A 23,286-nucleotide genomic window follows, 5' to 3' on the forward strand; every position below is an offset into this window, starting at 1 on the left:
CTTTAATAAAACTTTATCACATAAAAGCTCTGAGCAATCAAGCCTCGTCACTGGCCCTGTATTGAATTCCTCTCCTCCAGAGGCCAAAAATCCCAGTGTCTTTCACAGCTCAGCAGCAACCTTTCAGAGTTAAACATGACTGAGTGACTAACACACACAATATATATTCATCTTCATGTATATATATATATATATATATATAGTTGGCTTCCCAAGTGGCACAGTGGTAAAGAATCTGCCTGCCGATGCAGGAGATACAAGAGATGTGAGTTAGATCCCTGGGTTGGGAAGATCCCCTGGAGTAGAAAGTGGCAAGCCATTTCAGTATTCTTACCTGAAAAATCCCATGGACAGAGGAGCATGGTGGACTACAGTCCATGGGGTTGCAGAGTTGGACACAACTGAGCAACTGACATACACACACACATATTCCCTAATGTGAAATTGACCTAGATATAAAATTTATTCTACTTGGTCAATTTCACTTTGGTAACAGAATTATTGCAACCCAGAACAACTTAAAGGTCATCAGTTCTGTCAGGGAATAATTCCTAGAATGGTGAAGAATTACAGTATCACTAATGATTCTATGAAAAGTAAAACTAGTGTATCCATGATGAGCAAGCTGTACCTGTTTCTCCTTTTTCCCCAGCTGGACCAGGAATTCCATCAAGTCCTTGATTACCTCTCTCACCCACTGGTCCAGGATTTCCTGGCAATCCTGGAGGACCTGGAAAGAAAAAGCCATTCAGAGAGAGGACTTACTTCCTATCAATTCCCCAGATGTATGGAATTCTGTAAAAAGTGTTCATTTTTCAGAACTGTAGTGACATGAAGCTAAATTAACAGTGAAAGCCATGGACTGGTTAGTGCTGTTATGAGGATTTTCACTTTGCGTAGGTTGGCTGGTCTTTGAATTGGGAGAGAGAGCAAGCTAAGTTGCTTTAGTCATGTCTGACTTAGCAAACCCATGGACTGTTGCCCACGAAGCTCCTCTGATGGGGATTCTCCAGGCAAGAATACTGGAGTGAATTGCCATGCCCACCTCCAGGGGATCTTCCAGACCCAGGGATCGAACCCATGTCTCTTATGTCTTGGCACTGGCAGGCAGGTTCTTTACCATGAACACCACCCTGGAAGCCTGATCTTTGAATTATACCTGACCTCACTTTTCCACATTGTTGTCTGGAAACTGGGTAACTGGAAGCTACCTTCCAAGGAGCAGCTGTGAGTCAGAGATACAGGTGGGTAGAAAGAGATTCCAACCACATAGAAAACATGCTTCCCTCACAAAAGGGAACTAGACAAAATACAAAAATGGAACCTGGAGGGCCTTTTATTCCTGGAAAGCCAGGGAAGCCTTTGATTCCTTTGGACCCCAAATCACCACCAGGACCAGATTTCCCTGTAAATGAAGAGAGAGGGAAAGGAAAAAAGAAAACCACAAGATGAATGATTCCAACAATGGCTAAACGTCAGTTGTTACGGTCAGTTGTGCTCAAGCTGGTCTTCAGGGGCCGCTCCTGCTACCAGTCACAGTGGGTTTTCTCTTGGATGTTATTTCCCCAGAGAAGCACGGCAGAGATGTGTCCACTCATTTTCAAAGGGATGCATACCCCAGCCAGGTGGACAGCTGAATATCTGATTTATTACTTTAATTGGGATTTAGCAGCAGATCCACTGAACTTTTCCATGTTTGGAAAAAACAGTTTAAATATTGCCTTAAGGTAAGACCTGAAGCTGCAAACCAGTGACTGAGTCATTGTTTTTGATCAAATGAAGTGAAACCCCAAATAACAAGCAAATATTAATAAGAAAGCAACCCAATGTTCGAACTGGAAGCATGTCAGGAAAAAAAAAAGTCTCAGATCAACAGTGTTACAGGTTAAATCGTGTTGTCCCCAGATGCATCTGCCGAAGTCTTCATCACTTAGTATTTCAAAATATCACTGCATTTGCAGGTAGGTCTTGGTTTATTTCTTTTTTTGCCCGTGCTGCTCCAGTTGTGGGATCTTAGTTCATTGACCAGGAATTGGACTCTGGCCCCCAGTGGAGTCCTAACCACTGGACCACCAGGGAATTCCAAGGCAGGGTCTTTAAAGAAGTAATTAAGTTAAAAAGAGGTCACCAAGGCAGGTGGTGGCCCTAATCCAACATGACTGATGTCCTTATAAGAAGAGATTGTGACCCAGATACACGGAGGAAAGACACCTGGAGAAGGGGACCACCTGCAAGCCGAGGAGAGAGGCCAGAAGAAATTGTCTCTGGGACACCGTGACCTCAGACTCTCAGCCTCCAGAACTGTGAGAAAATGAATTTCTGCTTAAGTCACCCAGTCTGTGTATTTGCTTTGGAAGCCCTAGGAAACTAATACAAATATCCTAAGTACATTGAGCTAACATTTCAAGTCTTTAGGTTGAATTCATGTGAGGCAGCACTCCCAAAGTTTTGTTTTCAGGAGGTTTTAAGATTTCAGATCACCAAACTGGACTGAAAGGGGCTCCTTGCAATTCATTTGCTGTTTCTTAGTGTCTTTGATTTTAAAGATCAAAGGTGAAAGAAGGCAACTGTAGTACAAAAGCCTAAACAGCTTCCCATTCACTATTCTAGGAAGCGAGAGCCATACACGTGTCAGGCTTCCAGCATTCAGGTTGCAAAGCCAGGCTCACCTGGATGGCCAGGGGGTCCGGGACTCCCAGGAAGTCCCTCTGGTCCAGCAGGCCCCGAACGTCCAGGTGCGCCAGGTGGCCCTCTTTCGCCTTTCTTGCCCATGTCACCTGGCAATCCTGGATCTCCCTTAAATTCAGTCAAACACCTTTAAAATTCTCATATAAGCAGGATATGTGATCAGAATTAAGTATAAACTGTGTTAGTTTGCATATATTGATTTATTTAACAATTCATGGTAAGTGTCTGATGTGTGCCAGCACCCTGAAAACTTGCTGGAAACAGGATGGCTACGTACTTTGTGGGGTGCAGTGCAAAAGGAAAATGCACCTTTCTTGTTTTTTAAAAATAAACGTTTTAAAAGCAATTCAAGACAGAAATGGCAGCGCATTAAACCAAACATGGAGTCCTTATCAGCATGGGACCTCTGTGGCTACAGAGAGTCCTATGCCCAGGAAGCCAGGAATATGATGGTAATTGCATACAGATATGTGATAGATACAATCCCTGCCTTCATGGAACTTTAGAGACCTCTGGGAGACAGATATTAATGACAAATGTATAAGTTCAAATTGTAATGTTTAACTCAGGTGTAAGAAGCAAGCAGAACAAATAGACGTGTGTTCATCAAATACTCTGCATGCAGATAAATAAATGTAAAAAACCCAAAACTTTCCATGGTTTTCTATTCATTAAATCTGTACCTCGCTTTTATGATAAGCCAGAACATATGGATTTGATGGTGACTTACAAAATCTTAAAGGTAGCTGATTAAAATACTACTCTGTTAGTAAGATTTGCCAGCATGATAAAGCCAGCTCATTTTCTGTTCAGTGTACAGTTTTAAAAAAATTTCTTCTATAGTTACCTATGAAAAATTTAAATGAAACTGTTAACTAATTGAGTGAATTAAGTCAAATACAATTTCTCATTGAGGAAAGAATGGAAAGAATCTCTCCCTGGCTTTCTGAGGATCTAGTTAAAAATAAAGGGCAAAGGAAATTTGTTTGTACTCCAAGTCATAAAGGGTTACTTTCTTGGGACTTTGTGGTTTCTAAAAATTTTTCTTTCTTGTTCATTTATAGCTGGAGGAAATCTTTAGGAAAGGTGGTATTTTATTGGCTCAAAAGAGAGTCAAGGAGAAAATCCCCTAAGCTACAATTTTTACAGTCTTTGGAATCATATACTCTTGAAAGTCTAATGTCAAATAACCGACTCCTACAAAAGAAAATTAAACAAAAAAACCCCCCATCTCCAAACAGTTTTCATTCAATTTCAGGATCGATGAAATTGATCTGGATACAATTTTTCTTTGGATCCAATAGGCTTCCACAGGGAAGCCTACAAGTTAAAACCCCCTGCTTGGGGGAATTTCTGTTAGTTATTCTCTATCAGTCTCGCTCTGAATCTTAGTGTAGTTGCTATAGACAGAAAGGTTGGAAGAAGATAAACCTAAAGAACAACTGAGCCCCACTGAAACCTTTGGTTACTGCATGATACAACATGCAAGGGAGGATCTGACAGAGCACGAGCACTGAAAACACTGTGGCAGGATAAATCAATCCTCTGTGTAATGCAATGAAGATAAAGTTCCAAAACAATGAAGAAAGATAAATGTATCTTAGGATTTTCTTGTGTTTGCTTTTTAATAATTCTCTCAATTTATTTTACTTTATACCTTTTATTATGTTTAATAAGTGTTTTTTATTATAAAGTTGGGAAATTTATTTTTGTAACCATGTGTGATTTGAATCCAGAGCAGAGACTGACCACTTTGTGCCATAAGAAAAACGAACACTGCCTGGGCATCTTATATGGGCCTGTGATCACTGACTCCTTCTGGCAGCATACATAAATTGCAGGGCCAGTTATGAGAAATAGCTCATGCGTTGAAACTGGAGAAAATAAACTCACAAGTAGAAACTGTGATAGACATCCTCAGTTATAGATGGGGGGAAAAAAAAGCCCAAACAAATGCCTCAAAATACAGTAATGTTTTCAGTTTTCCTTGCCCACAGTGAATCCAGATGCTTGTTGGTATTTAAAAGGACTCATTCCACTACCAAAATGTGAATACTTCAGTGCCCTACATACCTTTGGCCCTGGTGGTCCTGGCCGTGCACCTTCTGAATAACCTGGCTCTCCCTTATCTCCTTGGAGACCGTGAATCCCTGGGAGGCCTGGACTTCCAGCAAGACCTGGGAATCCCACAGTTCCCTTCATTCCTTTAGTACCTGAAATTAGGAAAGAAATCAGGTAAAACAGGTAAAGGCAGAGATCTTGAAGGATTCTACTTCTGACCTCTGCACAAACCATCTTTCTCCCATGAAGTTGGTTTCTCAGAAGCTCTAATGTATCAGGTAGCCTCAATGGATGATTTTCTGCACAGTGTAAATATTTATTTCATTCTCATGCTCTTGCTGCATACAGTACCTTTGTCTAAAAGCATATCTAATTGTTTTACACCAACTTTCTACCAAGTGGAAAACCAAAGTGACAACACAGAAAATATAGAATCAGGACTCATCAGGAGGTTGTAGGTTCACAATAGGACCTTATGCGTTACCTGGCACTCCCATGTTTCCCATGCTTCCTGGGATGCCACGTGGTCCTGGCTCACCAGGATTCCCAATGCTGCCTGGTTCTCCTCTGGGACCTTGAGAACAAATAAACAGTAATTGGCTCTGTGTAGTTTCTGGACACAGTATATGCTCAAAGAACATTTGTTGCTTGCACAAATGAATGAATCCAGAGCAACCAGACCAGCTGGTTTAGGTACTTGTTTAGCTGCCTTTATGCCTTCAAACAGGGAAGGGACTGGCAACTCAGAAAATGTACAATTAGAGAAAATTATATTTTTTTCAACAGGCCTGGAGTTCAAACATCAAAATCATCCTAGGACCAAGGCCAGCAGGAAAGAAGGGGCTACTGTGACAATACGGTAATAGATTTCCAAATGTAATAAGGAAATTTTATTACCATGCAATAAATTTCATCACTGATGTCACGGAGAATAGGGGACTACTTTATTTATTTTAAAAATTACTTTGCAAACTGAATAACTTGTTTAAAATAGAGGCCTCTAAAGCGCTTACTTTCTTCCAGGTTATATGATATTGTAATAAATTATGGCTTGCAATACATACCAGCAATTTCAAAATAATATTTTGAATGCAAAATAGAACTTCATGTAGGTTAATATTTTTAGTTAATGCAGGCTGACCACAATTTGGTTAAATTATAAGAAGCAGATTTCTGTTGGAACACTGTTGTGGCAGAATTCATATTCTAGAAACACAGTTTTGCTACATTTAGGTCTAGGAAAACTTAACACCTGGTATTTCTATTAGAGAATCAGCCATACCTGGTGGTCCTGGTGGTCCAGGAAGCCCTGTGAGTCCTTTTATACCTGGTAACCCTGGAATGCCTCTGCTTCCTTTCTCACCAGGCTTTCCTGCAAGTCCTAAAGTTAAAAATCATGTATTAAACATACAGGTTAGAATTTTATCAGACTTTTCCACATCCTGATTAAAATTTATGAGCTATTATTATAATATACATAGAATATTTGTTAAGAGCATGGGCAGATTTGGGCTTATATTTTATTTAAAAAGAGGATTAAATGAGATAACACATAAAAAACAGCACCGTTCCTGGCATGAGTTAGGTATAGTTCTCAAAGAACACTAGCAATTATCATAATGTTTACACTTTAAACCAACATTTTAGGAATTAGTGGCCTAAATACAGCTCTTTTCTTTTTTTTTAAATTAATGACAGAGGATCATCTACTACAATATTCTTATTTGGACTACTGCATTTTTAATCCACCTATTACAACTGTAATTTATTAAGTAACTGGTTTATGGAAGACATTATTTTCTTTCAGTTATGTGATTTAACCTTCAGGCAATCTCAATGAATTCTTGAACCTTTCCAGATTGGGTGGAGAGATGAGAAAATTGAGACCCCTTAAGAAGTCAATGAACTAATCTAGAGTTACAACATCGGTTAGTGGTAATGCTGGGAGCTGAACCCAGTCCCACAACACCATCCTGCCTTTCCTAAAACATGGTTTTGATCACATTATTCTCCTGTTCAAAAATATTCATTGCCTCTCTTTTGCCTACAGAGTAAATGACGAATTCCCTTCACAGGCGCTTGGAGCATTCTGCAATCTGTCCATGGCCTGGCTTGTGCCTTTCCTCAAGCAGATTCACTTCCTTTGCCTGTTTCCCTGTTTACATATTCATTCATTCACATATAGATTGAGTTCTAATTAACAGACAGGTCCTGTTTTGAGTACTGGAGACATAAGTAAATCACATTCTCTTTGTCCCGGTTTTTAGTATTTAATTGGAGAGAGCCAAATAAAAAATCACCACCCAGTGAGATAGTTTCTGTAACAGAGTTGGGTGCAATGTGCTCCAGGTACGAATTCTGAGAGGAGGGGGCATTTTTAAATTTTTATTCAATGTTTATTTTTGGCTGCACCATGAGGCATGCAGGATCTTAGTTGTCCAACCAGGACACCAACTCGGACCTCCTGCATCAGGAGTACAGAGTCTTAACCACTGCACCACTAGGGAAGTCCCAAGAAGAGGGGGTATTTTTATGCTCAATCTTGAAGACCAAGTGGGAGCCAGCTGGATGGAGAAAGCATGCAATGGAGCAGGAATTCCTAGACAAGAAAATACATGTGCGAAGGGGTGGTGAGTGGCAAGAGGTTAGAATTTTTTTCTTTTGTAACTTTTGTTATATGTCCTTTATCATAACCTAAAATATGTATTATTTAATTTATTCATTTGGTTCGTTTTTTAAGGGGTGGCAAACAACTGCCTGTGGGCCAAATTCAGCTTAATGTTTTATGGCTGGAGATCCAAGAATGGCTTTCACATTTTTGTGGATTGTAAACAAACAAACAGACAAACACCAAAGAAGAATATGCAGCTAGGGTCACAGGTGGTCCACAAAGCCTAAGATATTTACTACCTGGTCCTGGGTATAAATCGTTTCAGAGACATGACTGTCTCTTTCCTCCACTGAGCTGTGAGTTTCCTCATGACCAGGATATTAGCACTGCTTTGTTTACCTCTCTGTCTTTAGGACAGAGTAAAATGCCCAGTCAGTAGGTTCTAAAAATAATTGTTGAGTAGATAAATGTGGTGTGGCTGGAGAGGCAGGCAAAGGGCAAGTGGCAGAGAAACTTGGATGCTGGTCTAAGAAATTTGAATTCTTAAAGCAAAGGGAGACTTGGAAAGATTTTAAGCCAAGAGTATTCCTTGCTCATTTGAAACCTACTCACAACGTAAATCCTCATTCATGAAGGATTTAAAAGAAAATTATTTTATTGAAATATAGTTGACTTACAATGTTGTGTTATTTCTTTTGTATAGCAAAGTAATTCAGTAGTATATATATATATTCTTTTTCACATTATTTTCCATTATAGTTTATTACAGGATATTGAATATAGTTTCCTGTGCTCATGGAGGTTTCTTTGACTGCCCCATTTGAGGTGCTTTCTGCTTTGTTCATCTCCCACAGAGCTCAGTGTCTTGGTACCCAGCCAACAGCAGAGTGAGAAGGCTGAGTATAGACTTTGCTTTTTACCTTTTTATTTTGTATTGGGGGATAGCTGATTAACAAACAATGCTGTGACAGTTTCAGGTGAACAGTGAAGGGAGCCAGTCATACGTACACATGTATCCATTCGCCCTCAGTGAGTATGGACTTTGGAACCACATCAGAGTGAGGTCCATCTCTGCACTTCCTATCAGAATGACACTGAGGAATTTGACCTTCCCATTTCCCATCTGTAAAATGGGATGATAGCAATCATCCAGTCATAGGGTTGTTGTGAGAATTAAATGAGTCAATATTTGTAAAATTTGGAATAGTATCTGCATGTGGGAAGGGCTTCACAGGTCTTTGCTAAAAGTAACACAACAGTTCTATTGTATTATTCATTTTCTTTTTGTTGTTGTTTAGTTGCTAAGTCGTATCTTACTCTTTGCAACCCCATGGACTGTAGCCTACCATGCTCCTCTGTCTATGGGATTCCCCAGGCAAGGATACTGGAGTGGGTTGCCATCTCCTTCTCTTTGTTCAGTTCAGTTCAGTTCAGTTCAGTCGCTCAGTCGTGTCCGACTCTCCGCGACCCCATGAATCACAGCACGCCAGGCCTCCCTGTCCATCACCAACTCCCGGACGTATGCCTAAATCTCCCATGCAGACTCCTCAAGGAGAGGAAGACTGTTTTTTTGTACCTTTAATAGCTCTTCCACTATTTGCAATGGATGTCTTCAAGTCAGAAATTCAGATAAAAAAATGAACCATACTGAAATTAGAGAGGCCTAGATAGTATGATCTTTTGCTGCTGTTGTTCACTCTCTGCTCCTTGGTTATGTGTTTGGAAAGCCAAAAGGAAACATACAGGACAGCCTCCACGCATACTGTACTTTGTTAGAAGCATAGAAATAACATGTGTCCCTCTATATTTCACAGAAGCAATTTTTAAATTATAAATTAGTCTCCATTGTGCATTCATGATGTTAGAGCCAAATTTTAGTTTATGCAGGCACAGATATGCTATTCATATTTTTTTTTCCAAAATGTTTGCAACACTACTTAAATCATCTAGGATAATTTAGCGAAGCAGTGTTTATGAAGACTAGACATTTGCGCCAGTATATATTTTTTTCTTTTTATATCTTGACTTAGACCAGTTCTAGAGGAGTTTTATAAAATTAATGCTACTTTCTATTTCATTGCTAAAAATGCAACACAATCTTCTGTATGCACCTAGAACTAAACTCTCTCTTTGACAGCAGATTAGAGGGGGACCATCCCAAAGGCCTTAGAGTTAGGCATGGCTGAAGTGACTTAGCAAGTATGCACACGCCCCAAAGACCTTGACTTGCTCATTTTCCTTTATAGGAAAAAAATCGTCGTTTTTTCCAATGCTTAGCCGTTTTTTTAAGTTAGAGAATCAGTTGGATTCAATCACTCTCCAGAACACTGGTCGAAGTCACTTATGTGAAGTCCTTCCTAATTCTAGGAGAGATGGCTATTTAGCTTGCCAGCTTGGTCTACAGAATTCTATACAGAATTTTAAAATCAAATCTGTATTTGGACTGTAAATCCTTACCTGAAAAACAAGTAAATATTTGTTGAATACAATCTGACTTCTCAAAGTTGATTACAAATTACCCAAAACTTTATATGGTTTTGCAACTACAAACACATTATCTTCCCTGCTATATAAGTCTGATCTGCAAACATTTAATTTTACTCAGCAATTCTCTGTTTTACTAAAGTTACTCAATTTGATCAGGAAGACAGCAAGGCAGATTTTCTTGAATTTTGATTTAATACTGATTGCATTGATCATATAACAAAACCTGTCATACAAAGAGCTTAAATAATTTGAAATAATGTGACTGGGTTTGAATTTGAACTTAACAGCTATAGCTAACAATTCTCAGCCTTTTTAAGGCATTGACTTGTAAAAACATATTTTCTCTTCAGTGATTATTCTCCGAAGGTCTCTGAGCATGAGAAGCAGTTTTTAGATGCAATCAGAAAAATTCATCCTGGCAGTTGATAGAATAGAATAGAATTTGAGGTGGAGGTTTCTATTCCAGCCAGGGAACTTTTTTATGTGGCGTTTTCTAAAGGTTTCATTTTCACCATTCTTGGCCGAAGGGGGTCTTTGAGGCTTAGAATCTAAAAATTGACTGGTGACGGTTTAAAGACAGCAGACCGAAATGCAGACTTAACTTAGAAATAAAAAGTTATGATTAAAAAGGTGATGTATTATTGTTAAAGCACACAAAACCCAGTTCTAGTGGAACTCAGCCATCAACTGGCTTTGTGAGCTTGGGTGCAAAATTAAACCCTGGTCCTCACTGTGCTCATATGGCAACTAAAGGGATTTTCCTGGATAATTTCTTAGTCCCAGAATCAGCTCTGATGTTCTCGTCTAAATGTAAAGAAGTATTTACCTTTGCGTCCTGGCTCCCCTTTGTCCCCCACTAAGTGGAACATCTGAGGAGACCCGGGAGTTCCTCTCTCTCCCTGCTCTCCCTTGGCTCCTGGGGGTCCTCTCGTGCCCTTTACTCCTGGAATTCCAAAGCTCCCTAAAAGACAGCAATAACAGCATCAGTTCCTTACTTCTTTAAAAGTCCACAAGGATTCAAAAGCTAGCAGTGCTTATCATAAAACAAGACAAATAAACCAAAAAAGGTTAATAGGGCTAAGAACTTGATGAATAGTTGCTCCCAAACAGGCAGCCACATGAGGGTAGTGGTCAAAGCCTAGAGAGAGAAAAATATGCCTCTATTCAAATCGGAAAAAGGAAAACAGAAAACTGTAAAATTAAATGTGTGATTCCCTCAGAAATACTTTCTCCTCAAAGAATAAAATATAATAAATTTTTCTGCTAATTAAATGAATATTTTTCATACCTTCTAATAGCTGGAAGATACTCCATCACTTACCCCTCTGTCCTGGGGTGCCTGGGTTCCCAGGAGGCCCTGGGGGACCAATGTGGCCTGGAAACCCCATCATCCCCATTATTCCTTTTTCACCTGTGGAAAGAAATTAACACAAAGCAGCACACATTGTAAATAATGAGAAAAGCAAATACTCCATAAAATAAAGTATACTTAGAGGAAAGAGAGTTGAAAAAATGGTTTCTGTAAATAGGTAAATAATCATAATAGTCTAGGAGATGGGTCAGGAAATGGCCTTTTTCTTACATCACAGACGTAGAAGTCATTGGTAGTACATCACACTTGTGGGTGAGAAGAGACTATGGCTGAAGTTCGGGAGCCTTTCCTCCTCCCAACCCTTGATCAATAACTTTCTGTTATATTCCCTTATCTTACTTCCTTCACAGCCTTTGTCTCTAGATGAATTTAATTCTTCAATGTATTTGTTATTGTGTCCCCACTGTCGGAGGTGGAGTCTTATTCAGCAATGTGTCTCTAGGCCCTGGAACAGTGATGGCATATACTAGAGGCTCAGTAGTATAAATGAAAGGTTAATTAGCAGATTGAGTTCTTTTTCAATTTTTTTTTTTTTTTACTTTTCAAATTTTGAGTATAACTGCTATACAATGTTATATTAGATTCTGTTGTACAACAAAAGGAATCAGCTATAAGTATACATATATTCCCTCCCTTTTGAGCTTCCCTTCCACTCCACCACATTCCAGCCATTAGGTCATCACAGAGCACCGAGCTGAGCTCCCTGTGCTATACTGCAACTTCCCACTTGCTACCTATTTTGCACCTGGTCATGTATATATGTCAATCTAGCATTCTAAGGCAAACAAGTGAAAACATGACTGACTAAGCAACAGTAACTTAAAAGGAAAATGTGGAAGAAGAGGGAAGAAGAATAACAAAAGCAAGGATACCTGGTGGCCCTAAAAATCCTGGATTTCCTGGATATCCTTTTGGACCAGGTGGTCCCATCTCCCCTCGGTGACCTGGCATTCCTGGTAGTCCAGGTTCTCCAGGAAATCCTGACCTATCCAAGCCTGGGATACCTGGGTCTCCCTTTGGCCCTGTTTCACCTCTTCTGCCTGTATATAAATGAATGAATGAAAAAAATGAACACACAGTTGCTTCCCACCAACTCCAGATATATTTCATGGCTGTAAATATTTAGCTCTGTGATTTGATCAAATCACACACTTATCTAATTGATTGATTTAATTGATTGATTTAGGTCCCCTCTTATAGAATTCGAAGAGCCCTTCTGGCTTTAAGATTCTGTGTTTCAATGCTTCATGAAGTGATGATAGTGTAGAATTTAGATTTATTTTCTAGTCCTGCAGGCACATCTTGGGAATGCACTTTCTGACCATGGTTCAGTCTTTAACCTGCAGGATTGGTACTGAGCCACTCATCTGGCAAGTTTCAGATGCTTCTGGAAACAATAATAGCACCACTACAACAATTAACATTTTGGCGAAAATTTTCTTGCAAACATGTTAGAAGTGTGGTAGCTGAGTCCTAAAAGGACTTTTCCCCCCAGAAATAGTTCACAAATCTGGTTGAGAGAAGCCAAAAAGATAATAAATTTTCCATGACCACCTAATCTTCATAATTAGATTTGTTTTCACATTCTATCTGTTATGTTGCTTGTAAAGCAAGTGACTATATGTTCTAGTTTGTAACTTGTAAACATATATCTTTGCATACAGTCACTCTGTTTCAATAATTAGGATAAATTTACCACTTTAATATACACATGAAAGTATTCAAGGTACAATATTTTTGCGAGTTTATATGTATATATATATACGTAAATATATATCTGATGTAATTTCAGTGTTTATATTTTCTTGCATACAAAACATAGACCAATTTTACTGTAGTAACTTCAGGTCTCTTACTCTATCGATGGTACTCACCGCAGTGAATCTATGACAACAGATTTCTGTTTTTGAAATCACTTTTCCCACTGAACAGTGGTCAGGACTTGTTCCTGGACAGTTCTCATGTTAGGCAGCAAAGCTCAGAGTAGGAGTCCCATGTCACTTGCCCACCTGGTGATTGGTTTCAAGGGCCTCCCCCTACCTTGTTGCCCTTTCAATCCATTTAAGCCTGGAAGTCCTTGAGCTCCCCTGGGACCCTCTGTGCACCTTCCTGGGGGTCCTCTTTCTCCAGGTGGCCCAGGCTTCCCTGGATCCCCTGCAAAAGAGAGTCCAAAACACAATAAGGTGCCAAACCCAGGGTCTTAGTATTGCTATTCCAGTCATTCTCCGATAACTTTCCCCCCGAATGGAACTTATATTTAGTATCCTTGATAGTACCATAGTCCTATGTCTAATACAGAGGAGAATGGTTAAAAGAAAAGAAGGAAGGAAGGAAGAAAGGGGAAACAAAGGTAGGGCAGCAATGGAATGGAAAGTTGAATAGAAAAATAAGCCTCCCACATTCTATTTATTGAGCTAGAAGTTTGTTTGAGAAGAATTCTTCACTTGTAGAGCACTTACACACAAAAATGGCGGCATTGTAGCTGAGCTCACAGTGGAAAAAGGTAACCATACTTGCTACTGTACCTCGTGGTCCATCAAGCCCCCCAGTTCCTGGAACTCCAGGGAGACCCAGAAGTCCAGGGAGTCCAATTTCTCCATTTTCCCCAGAGCTGCCTCTTTCTCCTGGCAAACCTGGCGCTCCGGGTTCTCCAGGCATGGCTAGTCCTGGCTCTCCCTAGAGCACAAAAATGATGTTAGTTTCATTGCATCATGTTTTCAAATCCTTACTGACTACAGACTGGTCTTTAGAGCTATTTACTTAAATATATCTCCAAGATGGAGGTTCTACATTCCTTTTTACATAGTCACCACCATTCCATCCACTTCCCTTTTTCAACTTTAGTTGCTGACTTTTTAAATAAAATTGTGCTTACTAATTCTTCCTAGCCTCCACTTTTAAAGAAGACTGTGGAATTTTCTACAAACAGTCTAGATAGCTCTCCTTTTGATAGTTTTTCTCTTAGCTATCCATGTTTGTTTCTAAAGTTTTCCCATTTTAAGAACTCCGAATGCTTCTGAAGATTAAGGAAGAAATAGAGAGGCAACTTGGTATTCTTACACCTTCTATCTCCTTTCTAAAGGGGAGGAATAATTTAAAGAAACTTAAAAAATCAGTATCTTCATTATCTACAAATATATTGATAATTTCTGCACACAGAGTATCCTGACTGGCAAGGGCATAAGAACTGGCCAACTGTAATTGCTTTCTACTCCCTCATATTAGTCTAAATTTTAATTCTCCAAGACCTTGATTCCTGGGAGGCCTGGCTTTCCAGGTAACCCTGGCTTTCCCATTTCTCCAGGACAACCTGGTGATCCTTTGGCTCCTGGAAACCCTCGGTCTCCTAGAGAAAAAATAATAAAGGTTGTAAGATAAGTCTTAAAAGAGCCTAAGCAGTAGCTCTCTCATCTTAAAGTGCTTTTGCAAGGCAAGCAGGCTTAGGTGTTTTCATGAAAGTTTGAAAAATGAGAAAGACAGCTGCTAAATTAGCACTTTAAAAAAGTCAATTCCAAATTAGACTGCATTGGTTCCCAGTTTTAAAAAATTACCTTCTGTATTTTTGTTGTTTAGAGCCACTAAATTCTGGCAATTCTAGTTTAAACCACTGATACTAACTGACAATTTGGCTACCTTTTTAAAAAAGTATATTTCACATACAGTGTACAGCCAATGAATTTTTACATGGCTATCTGATGTGAGCACTGACTCATTGGAAAAGACCCTGATGCTGGGAAAGATTGAGGGCAGGAGGAGATGGGGGCAAAAGAGGATGAGATGGTTGGATGGCATCGTCAACTCAACGGACATGAGCTTGAGCAAGCTCTGGGAGATGGTGAAGGACAGGGAAGCCTGGCGTGCTGTAGTCCATGGGGTTGAAAAAGCTGGACATGACTGGGTTACTGAACAGCAACAACAAAGTACAGGTATCTATCAGGAAGAATAAATTCCTTACAATCCCACAATCAAAAAGAATCATTATTACCATTTTGGTGAATTCCCTTCCAGTTTTTTTCTGTGCATTTAAAAAAATATGATTGAGATGAGATTGCATAAAATGTGAATTCTTCCTTTTTTGCTTAAAATTATTGTAAGAATTTTTCCCCATTTAAGACTAGTGGAAAACATCATTTTGAAGGATTTAATGGATATTTCCTATGCTATTCATTACATGTGTTTACATTTTATAAATATCCACAATGTGTTTAAAATTTTTTGAAAACTTACCCTTAGGTCCAGGAGGCCCAGGGAATCCAATTCCTGGAATTCCTGGTTCACCATCAGGCCCCGGGAGACCGAGATTACATTCTCCCGTGGATCCAGGAATACCTTGAAAACACACAGACATCCATGTCAGCACCTTCCCTGTGCTGCTGTTGCTGCTAAGTCACTTCAGTCGTGTCCGACTCTGTGTGACCCCATAGACGGCAGCCCACCAGGCTCCCCCTTCCCTGGGATTCTCCAGGCAAGAACACTGGAGTGGGTTGCCATTTCCTGTATCTTGCCATAAAACAAGATGTTTGTTTCTGCATCGTCCCAGACCTTTTTGGAAATTCAGAAATAATAACGCCAACTTCCTACCCATTCCTATATAATGAACTTATCATTAGGAAGCACAAATAATTAAAAAAATTTTTATTTTTAATTGGAGGATAATTACTTTATAAATTGTGGTGGTTTCTGCCTTACACCAGCATGAATCAGCCATAGGTATACACATGTCTCCTTCCTCTTGAATCTCCCTCCCACCCCCCACCCCATCCAACCCCTCTAGGTTGTCACAGCGCAGTGGCTTTGGTTCCCTGCATCATACAGCAAATCCCTACTGGCTGTCTATTTTACATATGGTGCCCTACGTGTTTCAATGCTACTCTCTCAAATCATCCCACCTTCTCCTTTCCCCACTGTGTGCAAAAGTCTGACCTTTATGTCAGCGCCTCCTTTGCTGCCCTGCAAATAGGATCATCAGTACCATTTTTCTGGATTCCATATATATGCATTAATATATGATATTGTCAATAATTTTGAAAATATAGTTTGACTTCTAAAATGAATTGTTTTTGATATCTTGAACTATATGCCCCCCTCCCCCCACCATGAATGTGATGTTAAGTTTTAGATGATGCTGACAAAGAAGTTAAACTTTCAAATGAAGAAGCTATGGGAACTGTCCCAATCAACCACCAGTTCACATTGCTTGCTCCTCCACCAAAAATCCAGGAAGTCTTTTCTTCTCTCCAATCCCTCTTAAGGAACTGTATTGATCTCTTTTGGAATCAGAAGAACTAATGGGAATAGTCCAGATAACCTCAAAGGACAACAGCAAGTCTCCTGTCTGTTGACTTGTCCCCTGTGACCTGAGCTCTTTATTGGAGCCAAGGAATCTGTTTTCCTTCTAATGGGAGAGTTATAGCCAGGAAAATCAGGGTGCCATATGCTCCCATGTATCAGACGTGGCAAAGGGGATACTCACCAGGTGGACCCCGGGGACCAGCACGGCCAGGAGGCCCAGGGGGTCCTGGGGGCCCTGGGACTGGTGTCAAAATACCAGTTTCTCCCTCAGGACCTTAAGAAAATTTACAGCATAAGATTGGTTTGCATATTGAAGTTTTTATTTGTTCAGCAGGGAAAAACATAATTATAAGGGATTCATAAACATACCCTAAGGGATATAAAAAATAATCTCTGTTTCCATAGGCTTCAAACCTGGCTTAAAGATGACCAGCTCATAGAAACTCTCTTATTCAATTGACAAATATTTATAAGCCACTGTTATTGGCTAAGCCTTGTTTTAGTTAATAGTTCAACATGCTGATCTATTAAAATAGAACATATTCTAAAAAAAATATTGATAATATGGAATTCAGCCTAACTGCTAGCGAATACTGGTAGGGTATTTATTTATTGGGTGACTAATTTTCACAGGAAGACAGTATGGTTTACTGAATAAAGCATGAAGTGAGGCTGGACAAGTTGAACTGGGCTTGAATCTTGGCCCTGCTCTTTGTAAGGTCCGTGAGCTTGGGCATATTTTTTAACCTGAGTTCCTCATGTGTTGAAGAAATAATGACTGCCTCCCAGGTAAAGATTTGAGATAATGTTCTGACCAAAGTGCGTGTGTGTGCATGTTCAGTTGCTTCAGTTGTGTCTAACTTTTTGCAACCCCAAGGACCATAGCCGCCGGGCTGCTCTGTTCATGGGATTTCCCAGGAAAAATACTAAGAGTGGGTTGCCATGCCCTCCTCCAGGGGATCTTCCCAACCCAGGGATCGAACCTGGGTCTCCTGATTCTCATGCATTGCAGGCAGATTATTTACTGCTGAGCCACTAGATAAGCCTTCTGAAAACAGTGGCCAATATTAAAACAATTTATACTGATTAGAATCACCCATATATTAATATATATTTATAGAAAAAATAATTTTATAGTAATGTGATGGGACAACTTTGATGATAATATACTTTATGATAATGGAGTCCTTCATTAAAATTCCCTTTGAAAGAACAGAGGAGGACTTGAAGATGAATTAGAAGAAGGTAAACTTACTCGTTAAAGGGACAGATGGTAAATAATTTAGACTTTATGGTCCAGATGTGTCTCTGTTGAAATAACTCTGCTTTCCTAGTGTGAGAATAGTGAGGAACAATCTGTGTGCCAATAAAACTTAATAGGAAATATAACTTTTAGTGTCTATTGTATTGCCTATAATTTTCATATGTCACAAAATATTATTCAAAAAATTTTTTCCAATAAATTGAAAATATAAAAACTACTCTTAGCTTGTAGACTATACATAAGTAGGTGGTAGGCTGAATTTAGACTGTGGTCTGCTATAGTGTGCCAATCTTTGGATTAGAATATCAGCCTTAAAGTAAGGTGCAGAAAAAAATACTCATATAAGTCATATAACCATATAACCATAAAATAAGCTTTACATATGTGTATGGACAGAAATGCATGCATGCAATTTATAATGTACCATTGACCCTTGAACAACATGGGTTTGAACTGCAAGGGCCCACTTATTGGCAGATTTTTTCAATAGTAAATATTAGAGAGCTACATGACAGGCTACGTTGAACTACACAGATAGGGAGGAGAAAACACAGAAAACCTGACTCTGAATTATACACATGGCGAAGTGGTGCCCCTAACTCCCATAGAGTGTTGTTCGAGGAATGTATATATAGATGTATGTGAATACTACAGGGGATACTGCATTCAAAATTTTATTCCTGGTGAGGGATGCTATAAAAAGATTTGGAGACCACTGGTATTAAACCACTAAAGTATTTTGGAGGTAAAAAATTACCAATGCAGCATTACTTAACACTGTCAGTAACAGGAAATTCTCCTTTTCAGCTATGTTTTCCACCATGGGTGAACATGAGGGTCCAATCCTTCCTGAATGCTGCAGCTATGTTCAGTACACATAGATACCAAAGTCAATAGCATTTTATGACTACTGTCAATACAACTTTTCTTCATTTGCCTTAGGTATTTTGAAGTTTTATTCATAAACCATTTATGAGGTTATGGATCAAAAAGAACAAATTGCAATAACATGAGTGGGCCCTGGGTCTAGGAAGAGGTCTCTCAAGGTCAATCCTACAGGTTTCTGCCTCCCCTTTGTTTGTCATAACTGACTTCCACTCATCTCTTAGGATCTATTCATTCCATTTATCTATATCAGGAATGGATATAGACTATTTCTAGGAAATTTCAGCTGCGTTGCTCAGTAGCGTTGCTCAGTAACATTGTTCTCTACCACAGTCTCCATGTTCTTTCCCAGAGTCTACAAATTGACACAGTCTTCTTATTAGAAGTAAGTTTCTATATATTCACTAGTCTTGGGGGAGTTACATTCCCTCTAGCTCTAGAAACCATCAACCCACTCCACAGGAAAACAGGACTGGAAAGAAAACTAACCAACCGGCTTCTCCAGGTGGTCCAGGGGCTCCAGGAAGTCCTTGGGCTCCCTTTGGACCAGGCTCTCCCTGTGGTCCATAGTCTGATGGTCCAGCTGGTCCTATGGGTCCTGGGGACCCAGGGATACCAGGATCCCCTGGAAGACCTGGGTCCCCCTTCTCACCACTCAGGGCCTGTATGAATAGGAATATGTTTGGATAGTGATTCATCCAGTATCTCCTTACGCAATTTCACATGAATATGAGTACCAGTTAGGTCATCATTGAGAAGATCCTGAATTAAAAGGCAGTTGTTATTGAAGGCATTGTTTCTAAAATAAGCACTGAATGATCCTGACTTTTGGGATCCAGCAACATGTCATAAACTCTCTCAAATCCCACTTGAGATGTCCTACAATGGGATGCTATGCATGTAACAGCCCAGAAAATCAGCTCAAAATTGGCCAGTGATGCAAATGGCATCAGAGTTGACATTCATGTTAATGTCACATTTCTAAAATAAACCCAGTACAACAAATCATCATTTGATTGGTTTTCACCAGGTATCTTCATTACAGAGGATATTGAGTCTGTATTAATTTTTTCTTAAATCTTTTTGTTGTTGTTGTTGTTGTTGTTAATTTCATCATCTCTAGCTCTGAGAATGAGTCTTATCTTTTAAAGTTGAATTTGACAAAATAACCGAAGTTCCTCTTTCCCCCCCAAGTGAAAGTGAAAGTATTAGTCACTCAGTCATGTCTGAATCTTTGCGACCCCATGTACTGTAACCTGCCAGGCTCCTCTGTCCATGGGATTCTCCAAGCGGGAATAATGAAGTAGGAAACCAATCTCTTCCACAGGGGATCTTCCTGAGCCAGGGATCAAACCCAGGTCTCCCACATTGCAGGCAGATTCTTTACCCTCTGCACCACCAGAAGCCCATCTGACTGGACTTGCATGGTTCAATGTCAACAGGTGGCTAAGTAGTCCCTCTTTTATGATGGCAGGGTGTAAGACTCAAAACAGCTCCTTGATACTCCCTTACTTTCTGGGACATAAGAAGAACTAATTTAAAAAAACAGGGAGATGCAAATAGGAGCATCATATGGACTGTATTGGGCTTCCCTGATGGCTCAGATGGTAAATAATCTGCCTGCAGTGCAGGAGACCCAGGTTTGATCCCCAGGAAGGGAAAATCCCTTGGAGAAAGGAATGCCAACCCATTCCAGTATTCTTGCCTGGAGAAGTGCATGGACAGAGGAGCCTGGCAGGTTACAGTCTATGAGGTCGCAAAGAGTTGGACACGACTAAGTGACTATCACTTTCATTTCCATGGACTGTATTAATACAAGAACAAAATAATTCCATACTCCAGCCCTTTTTAAGCATAAATACCACCTTAGAGGGACAGCTGGCAGTTTGCCAAAGATGAGTCTGAACCATTGGCACTGCTAGCTGCTCTGGCCAAAGAGGGTTTTGTACAGAAAAAGATGTAGGAAAGATTGCAAATCATATCTACATTTGGGGAACCAATTCATATTCTCATATTAAAGGGTTTGTGAATTAAGCTTTAAATTGTTTCCAAGTTTCCCTGTTGGAGGTAGAACACTTTTGATTGGATGACACTGATAAACCTTGGAGAAACTGGTATTTCATGAAACATACTGGGTAGCATGCCTTGTGAACCTCTCAGATATATGTGATAAGTGGTCAGCCTCTGCCTCTATGACATTTAAAAATAAAGGTCATTAAGAACCTCCCACTTGAACATGTGAGATTCTATACATGAAAAGACAGGATTTCTACGAGCTTAAGTACTGTAAATGACAACACTTTAGATTTTTTTGACTACACTAAATATTTTGTCCTTTCAGGCATTTATTTTTACTTAAAAGAATGAACAGTGTCCCCAATATACTGACTAAAACTTTGTTACTAATAATTTTCTGAACTTTCCTATAAACTCATTTGATACAAATGTGGAATTATTACTTGTGTATGAGACAAGATCATTGTCAATGTGGAATTTTATTTGGGCTGAAAAAGTCATTGAGAATAAAGAAGATATTGAGTGCTACATATTTATTTTGTCAAAATACTATAAATATTTGTTTTGGTTTGAGGGATGAACTGTGCTGAAAGGCTAATAATTTTTTAAAACAAGATCGGCTGATGTCTTAACTTTAGAGCCCTTCATTCAGAAGGACGGTAATCTGGAAAAAGTTGTTGGGTACCAACCGGTTCTCCTTTAGGTCCTGGTAATCCTTTCACTCCTGGAGTTCCAGGAATGCCATCCAAGCCCTTTCTTCCAGGATGTCCTCGGAGTCCTGGATCCCCTGGGGCACCCACTTGTCCCTCTGGCTGAGATGCTTCACCTTTTTCTCCTTTAAGTCCTGGCTGACCCTGAACACCTGGGAATCCCTAGGGTAGTACAGAAATGTCTGCATTGTATTGGGTACAGTAGTTATTGTCAGTCTTAAAAAAATGTCAGTAAGAACTTTTCAATTTTAATGAACATGAATTATTTTCCAGACACTTTCTTTGACCCACAAGTATGTCAAGCTTTTTGGCTTTATTTTTACTTTCAAAATTATATTTAAAAAATTCAGTTAGTATAATTCAATGCAACACCTATAATAATATAATTCAGTATGATGCCACCATCATCATAATTCAGAATATGTTTGAATACTGGTAAATTTTAATATGCATCCATGGATAATTTGATTCAAATATATTTATCCAAATATAACTTTCTGGTTTTAAATTTTTAATGATTTTATTGAGGGATCTTCCTGACCCAGGGATCAAACCCAGGCCTCCTGCATTGCAGGCAGATTCTTTCACTGTCTCAGTCACCAAGGAAGCCCCACAATATGCATCCATGGATAATTTGGTTTAAATGCATTTATCCAAATATAACTTTCTGATTTTAATTTGTTAACAATTATATTGAAGTATAATTTAAATATCATAAAATGAATCCTTTGTAAGACTACAACTCAATGATTTTTAGTAAATTTACACATTGTGTTGCAATCACCACAATCCAGTGTTAAAATGTTTCTATCACCCCTCCAAATTCCCCCAGATCTACTTGCCATCCATCCCTGTTCCCAACCTCAGCCTCAGGCAACCATTGATCTACTTTCTGTCTCTGATACCATTTGAAATGATGATAAATTCATGAATTCACTTATTCATTCACACATCATTCATTAATTCATTCAATCCAAAAGTATCAACTAAGTGCTTTGCTATTAAGTAAGCCTCCTTCTGAGGCACCAAACTGACAACCTATATGGACAGCAACCATTATCTCCAGAGTGCTCCAAATTTAACCTAAATAGAGTTTCAAAACTATGAAATCTTACTGGAAATCCTGGAAGACCAGCACTTCCTGGGGACCCTGGGCTTCCTTTAACGCCAGCTGCCCCTGGTTCTCCTGCAAAGCAGTAAATTATTAAGTAGTCATTGAACACAAACTTGGAGTAGCCAGGGTAATGCAGTGTGTGAGGAAAATAGGGTGTTTTCTTCTGAAGAAAGAAAATTTCTATTTTAAAACACACAGTGGAGGATGACAATGGGAGTTAAAAAACTGGAAAAAGAGTTAATGTTCAAAATAAGTACGCAAATTTTAGCTTCCTAAAATTCTTTTCTTTATAATTTTAAGGAATACATTTATTTTTTTCTAATGATAAAAGCAATGGATGCTCATGGTAAAAAAGTTATACTGAAAGAAGAGAATAAGAATCATGCATAAATCTACCACCAGAAGATAATATTTGCTAAAATTTTCATGTGTATTACTCATAATATTTTATATCCGTAAATGTGTAGGATTTCATAATATACTTTTTTTGCATCATACTATGCATATGTCAACAAATATGGATTAATAGTTTCACTTTAAATGGCTGTATCTTATTGTGTGTGTGTGCGTGTGTTTAGTTGCTCAGTTGTGTCCGACTCTTTGCGACCCCATGGACTGCAGCTCACCAGGCTCCTCTGTCCATGAGATTCTCCAGGCAAGAATAATGGAGAGGGTTGCCAGATCATTTATTCAGGAAACAACTATTTTTAGACATCTATTTTAAGATTTTTTTGACATGGACCATTTTTAAAGTGTTTATTGAATCTGTTACAATATTGTTTCTGT

General features: G+C 39.2%; 1 protein-coding gene across 2 annotated transcripts in view; it reads right to left on the minus strand.

Moving 5' to 3' along the window:
- Positions 1-23,286, minus strand: part of COL4A3 (collagen type IV alpha 3 chain) — a 157,358-nt gene that overhangs the window by 18,581 nt on the left and 115,491 nt on the right. For both annotated transcript variants that reach the window (XM_055398539.2, XM_055398538.2), the window contains 17 exons: positions 22,502-22,572; positions 21,366-21,548; positions 19,154-19,322; positions 16,693-16,785; positions 15,447-15,548; positions 14,468-14,565; positions 13,745-13,895; positions 13,260-13,373; positions 12,092-12,259; positions 11,169-11,258; positions 10,674-10,808; positions 6,032-6,130; positions 5,234-5,323; positions 4,762-4,901; positions 2,670-2,796; positions 1,325-1,405; positions 632-730 (listed from right to left, as the gene is read on the minus strand). In XM_055398539.2, the coding sequence (XP_055254514.2) occupies positions 632-730; positions 1,325-1,405; positions 2,670-2,796; positions 4,762-4,901; positions 5,234-5,323; positions 6,032-6,130; positions 10,674-10,808; positions 11,169-11,258; positions 12,092-12,259; positions 13,260-13,373; positions 13,745-13,895; positions 14,468-14,565; positions 15,447-15,548; positions 16,693-16,785; positions 19,154-19,322; positions 21,366-21,548; positions 22,502-22,572 (2,010 nt within the window). The remainder of the gene's footprint in view (positions 1-631; positions 731-1,324; positions 1,406-2,669; positions 2,797-4,761; positions 4,902-5,233; positions 5,324-6,031; positions 6,131-10,673; positions 10,809-11,168; positions 11,259-12,091; positions 12,260-13,259; positions 13,374-13,744; positions 13,896-14,467; positions 14,566-15,446; positions 15,549-16,692; positions 16,786-19,153; positions 19,323-21,365; positions 21,549-22,501; positions 22,573-23,286) is intronic.

This window comes from Moschus berezovskii, chromosome 2 (assembly GCF_049115385.1).
Source record: "Moschus berezovskii isolate FMDL1 chromosome 2, NW_MosBer_1.0, whole genome shotgun sequence".
Taxonomy (NCBI): domain Eukaryota; kingdom Metazoa; phylum Chordata; class Mammalia; order Artiodactyla; family Moschidae; genus Moschus; species Moschus berezovskii.